Source organism: Oryx dammah, unplaced genomic scaffold, assembly GCF_014754425.2.
Source record: "Oryx dammah isolate SB20612 unplaced genomic scaffold, SCBI_Odam_1.1 HiC_scaffold_28, whole genome shotgun sequence".
NCBI lineage: Eukaryota > Metazoa > Chordata > Mammalia > Artiodactyla > Bovidae > Oryx > Oryx dammah.
Genome location: NW_024070212.1, coordinates 113,323,822 through 113,339,365, shown reverse-complemented (window position 1 = coordinate 113,339,365; position 15,544 = coordinate 113,323,822). Strand labels below are relative to the sequence as shown.

The 15,544-nt window shown below is 47.4% G+C and overlaps 1 protein-coding gene across 4 annotated transcripts in view; it reads right to left on the bottom strand.

The window, feature by feature from the left end:
- Window positions 1-15,544, bottom strand: part of AGAP1 (ArfGAP with GTPase domain, ankyrin repeat and PH domain 1) — a 576,216-nt gene that overhangs the window by 79,389 nt on the left and 481,283 nt on the right. For 2 of the 4 annotated variants that reach the window (XM_040231824.1, XM_040231821.1), the window contains one exon: window positions 6,770-6,844. The exons of the other annotated variants lie outside the window; for them this stretch is intronic. In XM_040231824.1, the coding sequence (XP_040087758.1) occupies window positions 6,770-6,844 (75 nt within the window). The remainder of the gene's footprint in view (window positions 1-6,769; window positions 6,845-15,544) is intronic. 4 annotated transcript variants of the gene reach the window in all.

Here is a 15,544-nt window from a genome sequence, read left to right as displayed (position 1 = left end):
CCTTCTTTATGGTCCAACTCTCACATCCGTATGTGACTACTGGAAAAGCTGTAGCTTTGACTATATGGACCTTTGTCAGCAAAATTCTCCAGGTGCCATTATTATTCATCTAAGTTGGAAACCAAGATGGAACCATTTGCTAGTCTGCCCCTTCCTAGGTCCCCCACAATCTGTACCCTTGGAGACTGCGCCAGGCTTGGTCAAACACAGCCTCAGGCTGTCATGCTAATTTTGAGGAATCTGACAATTTGTAAAATAGTTCAATACTTTTGCTTTCAAAGCATATATTCAATAAGCATGTGGTTTAGATATTTTACCCAATTAGGATGAAAACGACCCAAGTTTAAGAGTTTAGCCCAAACCTACCATAACATTGAAAGTCAGTTTCTGTTTATTTTCAGTTTTTTGTAAGAAAAGATAAATGTGAAGAATATGGTGTCTGGGAGTGTGCAGACCCAAGACCTATAGCAAAAAAAAAAAAGTTAAAAAAATGTCCTCTTCCACTTGAGAAGCTGTTCATTTTAAACAAAAAGAAAAAAAAATCATTAGTCTTTATAGACACGCGCTGGCCATGGTTCTCAGGTAAATATTTCTGCAAGCTCTCAGCTTAGTAAATGTTTGTTTAGCCCAGAGTCCGACTGAAGTGTTATGCTGTGGCTTAATTTAGGACAAGAGCAGAATTCATGTCGTGAAAAAGCGAGACCCCAGAGGGAGGTCACAGAGTTAGGACTGTTTACTGCTCCGCGTTATCACAGGAAGATCCTCATGAAACACAGAGAAGGTTTTGATTTTTCCAACACATTAGACAGAGGTGCGAGGGCAGCCGGAGAGCCAGGCGACGAGACAGCTGTTGCTCCCGGAACCGTCGGGGGCCACGCACGACTTCTAAATTAGGGCGAGTGATTGGATCCCCAGGTGAAACCATCTCAGGAGGCAGAAGGTGGCTGTGTTAACGCGCTGCCTGGCACCGGCTCGGGCCCAGGTACCCCGGGAATACTCAAGGCCCCAGCTTTCAGTTTACAAAGAGGGAACTCAGAGACCCCTGTTGTCATTTACCTGGTTACTAAGCAATGCTCCATACACTGCTACTAAGCGATACGCTTACCATTTGCTACTCATTCTAACTTACATTCATCACTTTTCAGAGGTCCCCTGCTCTCCCAATCTACTGGGACACGGGGCCCAGGACCCTTCCTCTGCCCAGAGCCCAGGGTGAGATCAAGGACACTCCGACGGGCAGGTTCCAGAGCCTTCCACGCTGCCCCCACTCCAGCTCTTCTCTCCCGGCTGTAGCTCAGCACAGGGATGATTATCTATTTCACCTTTTCTTTGAAATGCTGAGGGCTGGAAGAAGCTGGCAATCTTGCTTCTCTCCCCAGAAACTCAAATCCTGGAGCAAGCTCCCGTGAAAGGGTTTCCTAAACCTGGATTTATCTGCATGAGATCTTGTCTGTTCGTGGCTGAAGAGGGCTGGCTCTGGCCGATCCTGCCCTGTGCGGACCCATGGGCCTAAAAGGCCTGTGCTTCATGCAGTGTGTTCCCAGAGAGGTTTCTATGACATCAGCCTTTCCATCAGCTTCCCAGCAGCCAGCGTGTACCCAGTTCCACAGTCAGGGCTTTGTCTGCCTCTCTCAACTTCTTCTTCAGCTGTCCTTTGGCACAGGTCTCCATTTTGGAGAAAGCAAGCTAAGCAGGGAGGAGAGGCCCAGCAAACCCAGGAACTCACGAAGCGGGTGCGGGGCAGAGCTGGGGTTAGGTGCAGGCACGTTGGACTCAAGAGCCCAGTTTCTACATCTGATGGGTCTTTGGAGGACGAGGGTACAGTCGAACTGGGAGAGGCAGGGAAATGCGTCTGGGAAAAGGAAGTTTGACTTTTAAAATCCCCTCTTACACGTTCAGGGGCGACACTTCTGCCGAGTCTCAGCTCCCTGCTGCGTAGGTGGTGCTCAATCTTCTGGCTTTTCCTTGAGAGCGTCCGTGGCATCTCTGACACTAGGAGCAGTGGAAGCAGGGAGTGTGGGTGCTGCGTTACCTGTCTCTGGACACATGGCCTCACTGTCCCCACTTTACAGATGGGGAAACCAAGGTGCAGAGAGTGCGTGGGGATGGCCTCAGCTTTGAGTGAAGAAGTGGGGATGTGAGAACTGGACCAGGATTAGTTGCTTAAGATACTTTTATGGTTTCTGATCAGGAACCAGGCTTTGATGACAAGTACGTGAGTGACTTGTGGCGAAGAAGAGCCTGGCTGTAGCGTGGAAGGCGACCTCAAATGGTGGCCCCATCCAGGTCAGCACACACACGGGGCTTGGGGAAGGCCGCTGGGGCACAGGGGTTGCTGGCCACAGGACAGCATGCCAGGAAATCTGAGTCCTCAGCCCGGGGGCCCATCACGGCTCCGGACTCCCGAACCCACCGTGGCCTCAGTCTCCTCTAAACCTCCAGGCCACCAGAGCCTGGTTGAAAATTCTCCGTTCTCACCCTGCCTCAGAGTCTCTGTGACCCTCCCTGGGCTGACTATCAGCCTGACCCTCCATCTGCCTGGGGTCCAGCTCTGGGACCTCAACAGGCGGGAGCACCTGAAATCACCTGTGACTGAACTGGACGCGGATGAGGCGGGCGTCTCAGATCTGTGCCTGAGGACTGCAGAGGGTGGAGAGGACAACACATAGTTAGGCCGGCCACAGACTGGCCTGCTCGTGTCTGCTCCTAGCAGAGGGACACTCTTGGCTGTCCACTGGAGGAAGGGGGTGTAAGCCTGACTGGGGCCTGAGGGACCACCAGAATGAGACTCATGTTTCTCCACAATGGGGCCTGTGTGGAACCACGATGCCTGGCACCTTCGAGTTCCCCCATCTGGCCTTTGCGCTGTGGCCAAGGACCCCAGACAGGCATCACACGCCTGCGTCTGGGCCAAGTTCCAGATCCACAGACACGGAGTCTACACCAGGGCTGAGCCGGTACTTCAGGCTGTACCGAACCCCGTTGGTAGTCGACTGACATGGCCTGTCCCATGCATATGGCGTGGCTGGGCCTGGCACCCCTGGAAAAGCTCCTCGTTCCATGATACATTGCTTCTCTACACATTTACACTTCAACCTGTGCCTAGAAATCTTCTGTAGGAGCAGCGAGAGCTGAAAACCCCAGTAGAGTCCATGGTTGGCCCACTGCACAGTGGGTGATGGTCCGACCCACCCCAGCGGTGCAGGGAATGTGAGGACTGAGGACACGCACGTGGATTCCGCGTCCTCCCACGGGGGTGATGCTGCTCACAGACCACGCAGCCGGCTGCCTGGCCGTGTGTCCACTTCTGCTCAGGTCTCTTTGCTTCCAGAAACATGTTTCCCTTGGAGCTGAACATTCTCAAGTCCAGCCTCACCCACCAGACTTCAGATACGTTTTCCCCTTGGCTTAATAGGCAGCTATGAAGTGAAGAATCACATCACAAACCTTCCATCCAACCTCGCACGCAGGCTTCCGAGATGCGAAAATTAAAGTTGCATTCTTGTTGAAGGAATTTAAATTTCACCAACTTTGGGAAAGAACTGAGCTTTTACAAAGTAAACGGAGGTTTAAAAATTAGGGCAATATAATACACAAACGAGGTTTCCAGCTTGGTTTCAGAGATAATTAGCCCCAGTGGACAGAAAAGAAAGTGGAAGAGAACATATTTTTGTTTGTTTTCTAATCCTGTCCATTAGAAAATTAGTTCTGTTTAATTTATTTTCATCCACTCCTGACATTCATCCTTGACTCTTTCCATGAGAACCCAGGAGAAGGGTCATGGAGCTGAGAGATCCGGGCACATGGCCTGTCTCTGGAAGATGCCAGCTCCCGGTCCTGCAGAAAACCGTCTCACTTGTTTAAACTCCCACCTGTAACAAAGTACCTACCTGGTAGTGAAGATTCAACGAGGAGACGTAGCCATGGGGCCAGAAGAATGAATGTAAGCAAGAAAGGGCTTTGGAGCGAGACCATCAGGTTCATTTCTTGGTCTTGCCTGTCTGTCACCAGCCTGTGTCCTGGGGTGAGCTGTACCATGCCTGAGCTGTTCTCTCTGGGACTGGATGGAGGGGTGTAGACAAGCTCTTGGACAGGGCCTGCCCACCACCCCCAAAACTCAAGTTCTAACTCCCTCTACAGGAAACTTTGGTGTCAACAGTATTTTGTGGATACCTCTGAACAAATTGGAGAAGGCAATGGCACCCCACTCCAGTACTCTTGCCTGGAAAATCCCATGGACAGAGGAGCCTGGTAGGCTGCAGCCCGTGGGGTCTCGAAGAGTCAGACACGACTGAGCGACTTCCCTTTCACTTTTCACTTTCATGCACTGGAGAAGGAAATGGCAACCCACTCCAGTGTTCTTGCCTGGAGGATCCCAGGGATGGGGGAGCCTGCTGGGCTGCCGTCTATGGGGTCGCACAGCGTCGGACACGACTAAAGCGACTTAGCAGCAGCAGCTGAACAAATTACTCATGTGAACCAGTTTAAAAAATATTCCATTCAGGGTATCTTTAGGGGAACACTCAAGGACTCAGGTTACCACAACAGTTAGAATGTCTGAAACATGACTTTTCATGAAGGGTCAATTTATAGACAGAAAATAGGCGGTGATACCATATAGCAAAAGACGAGAAATCAGAAAGGCGTTCTGATATTTTCATATAGTTACATGAATTCAGTACTATCATCCTAAAAGCTGTATGACGTGAGACTTGGTACATACAGATAACAGTCTCGAAAGAAACCCAAAGTAAATGAAGAACGGTCATGTCGCTTAACTGAAGATACATAGATGTAATCGCGTGCTGAACAGAAATGCAGTGTGACAGAGAACTGGACACTATTTACTCCAGCAGCTTCAGGACTACCTAGAGTATTGGCAATTGATGGGACCCTGAGTGCATTGCACTGTTACTGTATTGACAGATTTCAGAGAGCAGAGAGCATCATGGTCCCGCCCCGCCCAGGAGTGCTGGGCAGGGCGGACTTTGCAAGTTACCTGGTTGGTCAAGGCTGAGAAGTTCCCACTTCTGCAAACTGTCACACCTGTCGTGAGACACTTCCCTGTCAGTGTCTTCTGGAAGACCCCATCAGCAAGTCTCAGGGGTGGGAGGACTATCTCTGCCTCCTCCGCCCCTCCCTAGTTTTGTATACAACCAGAGGTAAAACCAGACCTCACAAATATTGCTTAAAGGCTGGAAGTCAATAAACAAATTTGTTGTGACAAGTGCACACACACAAGAAAAACATCTGATAGGGACAGAGGGAAGAGAAATGATTATGAACCCTGAATTGAAAAACTAACATTAAAACATAGAGAATGAGGACACTTAATACCCTTTAAAAGCCAGCAGAAAATGATACTGCAGGTGACTGTTTCTAAGCTTCTATTATTTTTCTCTCTCATTTTTGTCTCTCTAGAGCGAATGCTTTGAAAGAAAATACCAAGGTGGTAGGGGGTGGGTCAAGCTCCATTGGTACCTTAACAGACAAGAGTTTCCCCTTGAGGAATGAAAAAAAAGATTATGATTAAAACAATAGTTCTTTAACAAGCCATCATGAAAATGTAATTTTGTTTTTCAGGCACCCTTTTTTTTTTTTCTGGCTGAGAGCTGGGCTTTTGGTGGTGAGACAGGAGTAATTGTGAAAGAAAGGAAAAAAGGATGGTGATATAAATCAGCAAAGGTTAATGATCGGGATGTGAAGAGGGGGACTTGTTTACAGAAATAGCGTGCAATTTAAAATTTACAAGAGATTTAATGCCACTGCTTGGCAATCGCTAAAATCAACAGCCCAGAAAACAGTGACATTAAGAAAAATATTACAGTTATAATCATCCCCAAATAAGTCAATTAGTGTTAGGGCACGAGCTTGCGATTACTTGACCCATTTGGCTTGCACTTAAGTGAAAAAAAAAAAAAAAGTCCCCCATATTATACCGAGATCGCTGGCTTGCGACCTATTTTGCATCGCATGTATTATACGCCAGCCTCCCTTACAAGGGCTGGGGCTGATGGGGGTGGTTTTCTTTTGCCTGGCATCAAAATAATTCTGACCCTTGACATTTGTAATCATAAAAAAAAGGGCAATTTATAATTGTGTTGTTTCAAATGAAGGCGGGGAGGGGGGGAAATTCAATCTGCTATTATACAAAAGCAATGACGGCTGTCTTCGGTGAAAAAAGCAAGGCAAGTCAATTTGTGAACTTTGGCACCAGACGACCTTTAGAAACACAACAATATACTGAATTTACAAGCGATAGCAGCCCATGCAAATGACCCGGGCCTGGCTGCTTCTGGATTAGAGCTGCAGAGAGCATTACGGAGAATGTTTCCACAAAACAAATTAAGACTGTTACTTAAATGTCACGGCACACTATTGTATTCGGCTACAGATCATTACACCTGATACTAACACTTTTAAAAACTGTAATAACTTGGGAAATATTACACTGAGTGCCCACACGTAGAAAGGAAAAGAAAAAAAAAGAGGAGAAAATAGGTTTCTGAAGTAATTTAAACATCACTAGTCTAGGACGGCAAGGGAAAGGTCAAAATTTAAGTAAGCTGAAAGGAACACGAATGGTAAAAAAAAAAAAAAAATCAAACACACAAACAAAAAGATGAAAAGACCACAGGAATGACTCTGCAAACACAATTGGGGTGCATGCGGCTCTGGGCGAATCGCATCTCCATTTCTGCACGGGAGGGAAGGAAGGCAGGAAGGCCAGGGTGAGGGGTGCGGAGGGTGGGGGCGGGGGCGGCGTTACCTTCGGTGTTGGTGCTGCTGCTGTAAATATTTCGCAGGCTACCAACACGGTTTAGTTTCCATGCTTTGCGTTTGGCTGCATCCCGAGAGCAGAGGGGGGAGGGGGGAGAAAGAGAGAAAACAAAAAGGAAAAGAAACAAATGAAACGGGGAGAAAAGAAATGTCAAAGGAGCGCGTGACATCACCTCCGACGTGCACTTCTCGGGAGGCAGGCGGGCGCCGGGAGGGGAGGTTCATCTCCCGGCCAAGCCTCCCTGGGTCCGAAGTGCAGAGGGTCTCGGGCAGGGCAGAGGGAAGTCAGCCAGCATCCTTAGCTTTGCACAGAATCCAGCAAAAGCCCAGACAAGGAAGTTCATGCACCCGCCTCGTCCTGCTGGTACTACCGCGCCTACTGACAACTGAGCAAAGCAGGCCTGTCCCTGGGGGCTGGGGCGTGTGCGTGCTAAGTCGCTTCAGCCATGTCCGACTCTCTGTGACCCCATGGACTGTGGCCCGCCAGGCTCCTCTGTCCATGGGATGCCCCAGGCAAGAAGACTGGAGTGGGTTGCCATTCCCTTCTCCAAGGGATCTTCCTGACCCGGGGATTGAACCCTAGTCTCTGCGTCTCCTAGGCTGGCAGAAGGGTTCTTTATCGCTAGTGCGTCTTTTGAAGGAGCTACCGAGGCCAGCAGACATGAGCCCTTGGATCTGGCAAAACACTGGGTGAGTGTCAAATCAAATAGCTTCTGCGTACACTGCAGACGGTAGGTCTGTAACTCCCAGAGCCGTTAAAAAAAAGAAAAAATGAAGCATTTTCTCTCCAGACGTATTGTGATCTGGACAGGAACTAGACCAGCTAAACTTGTTCAATGTGCTGCGGCTGATGGTAGTTCCATTTTCCTTCCTACAGGAGGAGGCTCGGGGGCTCTGAACCGAGGGACCCAAAGAGCACACGCCCCCTTAAGCTCTCTGTTCACTGAAGAAAGCATCCAGGAGAAAAAGACAAACACCAAGAGACCCACGGGCAGCCCTGGGTTTGGAAGTGAACCGCAGGATGAGCTCCCCATGGGCAAGGCACGCCCACCCCTCACACTTCGTGTAGTGATGACCTGGGGTGCTAAGCCCCTCTCCTACCTTCCCGAACACTCTTCTCCACACACAGGTCCTCACCTCATCAGCCCCACACCCTCCCACCCCCAACTCAGGAACTAGACACATGGGACAAACAGGTTGCCTCCCGTCAGCCCTTCAGAGGAGACATACCGTGAAAAGCACAGTTAGACAGGGTGGTTCTTGAAAAACAAGTCTTCAGGCTAATGCAGCTGAAGATCCAGCCAGAGACCAGTGTGGACAGACAGGATGGCCACAGTCGCCCAAGCTCCTGAGGACGGGGCATGATCGGACCACCCGTCTCTTTTGATTTCCACAGCCCGGAAGAGAAACTTGTCCAGCTTTGCAAGAGGCTTTCACTGGACAGTGAAGTGAGTGAGAGCCGCTCTGACACGTGTGACTCTCTGCGACCCCATGGACTACACAGTCCAGGGAATTCTCCAGGCCAGAATACTAGAGAGGGTAGCCTTTCCCTTCTCCAGGGGATCTTCCCAACCCAGGGATCGAACCCAGGTCTCCCACATTGCAGGGGGATTCTTTATCAGCTGAGCTCTCAGGGAGCACTTGTTAGTGCAGGTATGAAGTGCTGACCTGGGGAGGCAGGTGTATCTGTTTCCACAAGTGTGTCTGAAGCTCACTGCAGAAAGCCAGGCTGACATACTGGGTCGCAGATGGACCACAAAGCAAGGCATGCATTGGTCAGGGGCCAGCTGGCTCACCCCAACACATTCCTGGCTTAGGACAGGCTGGCTGGTCTTGTCTGCAGTAGCTTAGGGCCAAAAGACTCAACCTTACACAGTACAGTGCAGGCTGTGGAGTGTCAAGTTCTGAGGGCCACAGAACAAACAGGGAGAGGACCAGGTCTTCACAAGGACTTCCACTGCTGAAGCGAATGCCAAGCAATTTGGTGCACACTGGACTTCCTTGGCGTGACAACATAAGATATATTTGAGAAACAGCACTCTATAATCAGGATGCACATTTCATGTTGGTGAGAATAAAAACTAGACGTGAGTTAGCTGTCACCTGATTCAAAAGAAGAAAGAGTGAAGCTATAACAATGACTAAGAAGGACTCTGTGGCTTGAAAACTCAAATTAATAAGAAATGTCTTGGGAGTCTGGGGTTTAGAAGATGCAAACTGCTATATATAGAAGAGTTAAACAATAAGGTCCTTCTATATAGCACAGGGAACTCTACCCAAGATCCTGTAGTAAACCACAATGGAAAAGAATATGAAAAATAATACACATATATGTTGCTGAATCACTTGCTGTACTATTAACACAAGATTGTTGTGCAGTCGCTCAGTTGGGTCCGACTCTTTGTGACCTACGGACTGCAGCACACCAGGCTTGCCTGTCCTTCACCATCTCATGGAGCTCGCCCAAACTCATGTCCGTTCCATCTCATCCTCTATCATCCCCTTCTCCTCCTGCCTTCAGTCTTTCCCAGCATCGGGGTCTTTTCTAACAAGTTGGCTCTTCACATCAGGTAGCCAAAGTACTGGAGCTTCAGCTTCAGCTTCAGTTCTTCTAATGAATATTCAAGATTGACTTCCTTTGTGATTGACTGGTTTGATCTCCTTGCAATCCAAGGGATGCTCAAGAGTCCTTACATAATATTGTAAGTCAACTACATTTCAACAAAATAAATTTTAAAAAGACAAAAAAAAGAAATGTCATCTCTAACCTAGTAAGGTTGAACAAGTCCCTTCTACAGTATAATAGGTCCAAATTTAATTTTCCATCAGTGCAGAAGCTTCCCTAATCTCTACACTTTCAAGGTATCTTATCTATAAGGTATTGTCCCAGGTAACACCATACCTGGCAATAGGGGTTTCAAGTACAACCAATATTACAAATATCACTTGAGACAAAGGAAACCAGTCATAGTATTTGAGAGTTCCCTTGGGAAGTGTTCAGGGGATAAATACCGGGTTCCTCAGGTACAGATGACTTCCCAAGTGGCACAGTGGTAAAAAAAATCACCTGCCAATGCAGAAAACGTAAGAGATGCAGGTTCCATCCCTGGGTTGGGAAGATCCCCTGGAGCAGGAAATGGCAACCCACTCCAGTTTTCTTGCATGGGAAATCCCATGGGCAGAGGAGCCTGGCAGGCTACAGTCCATGGGGCTGTAAAGAGTCAGACGTGATGAGCACACATTCATTCACACGCATTCAGCTACAAGTCATATGTTTACAGAATTAAGCGCGTACTTAGTAATCTCAATAGCCCAAGCTCTGGCATCTTGGCCCATGTTTCAAAAGTTCCAGAAAGTCACAGCCACAGAAACTGCACTTCTCAGTGGGAAAACTTACCTCGTTCTAAAGCATTTACATATAAATAGGCAGAACTGGGGCTGGGCACCCCTCTGCAAGGAAGCGGAGCTGGTTCAGAAACCTCTCTCCTGCCTGCTTCCCACCTGGCATTTTTCAAACCCCAGCCTCCCATTACTGTGTGGATGGATAAGCAGGAAGGGAACTCGAAGCCTGGTTTTCTATTAACCTATTGATGAAATAATCAATTTTAATGTGTAAAATGTCATGCCTTTTTCTTCCTCCTAAACAAATGGACATTTTCTGGCTGATACAGAGGTCCTGAGACGTGCATTTGTCTCCTGGGGCATTGATTGCTCTAAGTCCACTTGTTTAGAAGCTTCTCAATGAGAAAATACAATCATATTATCATCAATAAAATCTCAGCTTATGTGCAGTGCTGCTGCCTGGATTCACCTCTACGAAAAGGAGGACGCTGCACCCAACAGACCCAGGAGTGAGGCAACCTGATCCTGCTGGCTGGATGCTGGCTCCATGGACCAGCACACACCACGGCCATCGCGCTGGCAGCACCCTTTGACCACAGGCCTTTGGATCAGTCGGTGACTCTTGAGGACTCCATGTGGAGCTAGCTCAAACGACTAAATTTCCTGGGTAATCGTTATTTTAATTAAATATTTAGTTTTTAGTAGAGTTCTTTGTATATTCTTGCCTCCTCTGTCATAGATTAGGTGACCATAGGTGTGTTGGTTTATCTCTGGGCCTTCTCTCCTGTTCCATGGATCTGTATTTCTGTGTTTGTGACAGTACTCAGTGCTCTGTGGGGACCTAAATGGGAAGGAAATCCAAAGAGAGGGAATATATGTATACACATCGCTGGTTCACTTTGCTGTATAGCAGAAACTATCAACACTGTAAAACAACTATAATTTAATAACTATTTTTTTAAAAAATTAGCTTTTAAAAAACACTATGTTGATTAAAACACCTTTGCCCCATCAAAAAAAAAATAAATAAAAATGTTTCAGGAATATAGTTTCATCTTTTTAAACAAAGGTTAACTTACGTTGATTTTCTCATTTCACATAAAACAATTATTTTAATATGAGAATTTCCTGTTATGGGACAAAAAGGCAGCAGGGTATGAGCATTCCATCAGTATTTTCCATTCTGCTCTTCTGCTAATTGGATAAACAACAGTCTCTTAACCGTGAACTTCCAGATGTTCAAGCTGGTTTTAGAAAAGGCAGAGGAACCAGAGATCAAATTGCCAACATCCGATGGATCATGGAAAAAGCAAGAGAGTTCCAGAAAAACATCTCTTTCTGCTTTATTGACTATGCCAAAGCCTTTGACTGTGTGGATCACAATAAACTGTGAAAAATTCTGAAAGAGATGGGAATACCAGACCACCTGACCTGCCTCTTGAGAAACCTATATGCAGGTCAGGAAGCAACAGTTAGAACTGGACATGGAACAACAGACTGGTTCCAAATAGGAAAAGGAGTACGTCAAGGCTGTATATTGTCACCCTGCTTATTTAACTTCTATGCAGAGAACATCATGAGAAACGCTGGGCTGAAGAAGCACAAGCTGGAATCAAGATTGCCGGGAGAAATATCAATAACCTCAGTATGCAGATGACACCACCCTTATGGCAGAAAGTGAAGAGGAACTCAAAAGCCTCTTGATAGAAGTGAAAAGTCGGCTTAAAGCTTAACATTTAGAAAACGAAGATCATGGCATCTGGTCCTATCACTTCATGGGAAATAGATGGGGAAACAATGGAAACAGTGTCAGACTTTATTTCTTTGGGCTCCAAAATCACTGCAGATGGTGACTGCAGCCATGAAATTAAAAGACGCTTACTCCTTGGAAGGAAAGTTATGACCAACCTAGATAGTATATTCAAAAGCAGAGACATTACTTTGCCAACAAAGGTCTGTCTAGTCAAGGCTATGGTTTTTCTGTTGGACTGTGAAGAAAGCTGAGCACCGAAGAATTGATGCTTTTGAAGTGTGGTGTTGGAGAAGACTCTTGAGAGTCCCTTGGACTGCAAGGAGATCCAACCAGTCCATTCTAAAGGAGATCAGCCCTGGGATTTCTTTGGAAGGAATGGTGCTGAAGCTGAAACTCCAGTACTTTGGCCACCTCACGTGAAGAATTGACTTATTGGAAAAGACTCTGGTGCTGGGAGGGATTGGGGGCAGGAGGAGAGGGGGATGACAGAGGATGAGATGGCTGGATGGCATCACTGACTCAATGGACGTGAGTCTGAGTGAACTCCGGGAGTTGGTGATGGACAGGGAGGCCTGGCGTGCTGCGATTCATGGAGTTGCAAAGAGTCGGACGTGACTCAGTGACTGAACTGAACTGAACTGAACTACTGTGAGCAGTTTCCAGAATGCCTTACGTTCTGCGTGCATGCTAAGCCGCTCAGTCGTGCCCAACTCTTTGCAACCAGATGGCACTGTAGCCCACCGGCCTCCTCTGTCCATGGGATCCTCCAGGCAAGAGTATTGGAGTGAGTTGCCAGGCCCTCCTCCAGGGGATCTTCTGGACCTAGGAACCAAACCTTCATCTCTTATATCTCGTGCATTGCGAGGTGGGTTCTTTACCACTAGCACCACCTGGGAGCTGAGAATACCTTACCTAACTACTGCAAAGGCACAGTGGTTCAGCACCACTGTCTCCAGTGTTTGAGAACACACATGCACATTTTAATGGACACAGACTCAACCCATGACATAAAATTCCAGATCTAGTGCAAACCAATGGTCAGTCCCAATGTAGACAGATGGTCATATCTTTGGCCACTCGATGTGAAAGAGCTGACCCGTTAGAAAAGACCCTGATGCTGGGAAAGACTGAAGGCAGGAAGAGAAGGGGGCAACAGAGGATGAGATGGTTGGAGGGCATCCCCGACTCGATGGACGTGAGTTTAAACAAGCTCGAGGACACAGTGAAGGACAAAGAAGCCAGGTGTGTTTGCAGTCTGTGGGCTTTTTGCAAATAGTCAGAACAACAAAGCAACAAATGTAGACAGTGAGACGGGCAGCATATCACTGCAGCCTGCAAATTATTATTTTTCAAAAATTAATTAATGAATTTTTCTTTTATTTTCTTGGCCACGCCACATGGCATGTGGGGATCTTAGTTCCTGGAACTCATGCCTTGTACTGGAAGCACTCTTAACCACTGAACCGCCAGGGGAAGTCCCCAGCCTGCAAATTAAGTGGATCTTTCTGAATCCCAGTCTGGGTCAGCAGAAATGTCAGGGGGCCTGGGAAAGGAAGGCTTTAGCAGGACACTGTAGCATTCTCCCCATAATGGTGACAAAATGTGAACCGTGGACTTGGGTGGAATCCCAGGCAGCTGCTGGACTGTCTAACACGAGGAGGCACACGGGGCACACAGCTGAGGGTCGAGAATTAACAGCAGCGGGGGAGGTGAAACTCATCAGGAGTCTGGTTGGAAGATATTTTCTAAGGATTAAAATTATGGAAAAGGCAGGTTAAGACAGTACAGAGACTTGTGCTGCAAACTGTAAGAAAACAAAAAGTGTACTGCCCTCTGATAACAAGGGTATTGTCACTTCCACGCAAAACTGACAAATAGCCCTCTTGTGTATGAACACTGAAGGGATTATGAAAACCGACTTTCAAAGGTGATCTTTGAATTACAAGAGGAAGAGAGAGGTGACTTTGGTGCAAAGGTTGGAAAGTATCGGAGCACGCGCACTGGGGGTGTCATGTGACCCTGCCCCTCCAGAGCACAGACCTGATGGTGTCCACATCCTCGGCTGACCGATTTTCTGGGAGGGCGGGCTGCCAGCCTGACCGGTGGGTGGCCACGACCCAGCTTGCCCAGGTCCTGACGGCTGGCCACCCCAGCCACACATCTGAGGAAGGAAAGCTGGCATAAAGTCTAATGCACAGAACATCCCTCTGAGGTGTCTGAGCGCTACACATGATGAGTTTTGTGCACTGCACACTCAACTCCTTATAATTACTAACAGGCAGTCACCAACTTTTCAGAAGAGACAGAAAGGGAAAACGTGCAAATGATAGCTTTCGACTAAGTCAGAGGAGCTGGAATCACTTAGAGTTAACGACTCCCATTATTACACACCTCTTTACTTTTGGACACTACAGCTTTTCATCCAAGTTCCCCATGATGATCATAAGGACTTAAATTTTTCGTTTAAAGGAAAATTCATTTTGTTTCTTAAAAAAAGAAAAAAACAAACTTTTTTTTAAAACTACAGCATATGAACACCTGAGAATAAATCATAGAGCAAAATTCCAACATAAGAAACCCTTTGACTAGCTCTCTCTAAGCAGAATAAACATATTCCGTGGTCTGTTGGCATACTCAAACGAGCAGGGTTTTATCCTAAACTCTTCCTCCGTCATTGCACCAGGAGACCACAGACTTATATTAATGTCACCGCTGGTCTCCTTCTGACAGCACTCTTTGTTGATTAGATAAATATTCCTCAGATAGCTGATTAAAAAATGAGGCAGCCAGGAGCAGGGAGTCCGAGGCCTGCCAGCCATGTTGGATGCTCAAGTGTGCATGAGTTACATCCCTGGCGTGAATGGCGCAGAGCTGGGGAAACATAGGCTGCAGCCCTCAGAATCAATTATGAGAACTAATAGGATCTCTTTAGCCTGGCGCAGGAAGGGGCTGGGTTGACAAGGGTGTGCCACTCATCTCTGAAGACTGCCTTGTCTCAGCACGAGACAAATAACCCTCTCTCTTCCTACCGGGGAGTGGAAACTTGTGCCTCTTGGAGAAGCCAAATGATAACCGTGTTCGAGTGCACGGCTCCCTGTCCTCCTCGGACAGGTATCTATTTACTCGTAGAGACGCCACCGGAATAAATGCCAGTGGTGCCGGGGAACTGCCTTGGCTCCTTGGAGCATTGCAGCCGGGCCGCAGCACCAGGATGGTGGATAAAGACGGTCCCCCAGGAACCTCTGCAGGCGGGCTCAGATGCCGCTGCGGTTTTGTGGCTCTTCCACTTTAGTGCGCCCGGTGCTCCGTGATCTTTTGTCGGAGCAATTTCATTGTGAGGTTAGAGATTGGAGATTTCTTTTGTGCCGGCATCTGAACATTCATGTGCCCAACAAGACTGGGTAAATGTTCTGTTCTTTTGTAAAAAAAAAAAAAAAAAAAAAGGCAGTGGGCTTTTTTTTTTTCCTCCCGTAAGATGCAACCCTGAAGATTCTTCCACTATGTGAACTTACTACTTTAGCTGTGAAGGGGCTTGACATAATGGTTGTTTCCTAGAGGCTACCACACAGAGAAGTAGTCATGTTGAAATGTCCATTAAAAGGGTCTTTGAGAGGATTAAACAAAACCAGAGGCCAGGCAAAACAGGACAAATGTAGAGAAAGCAAAATA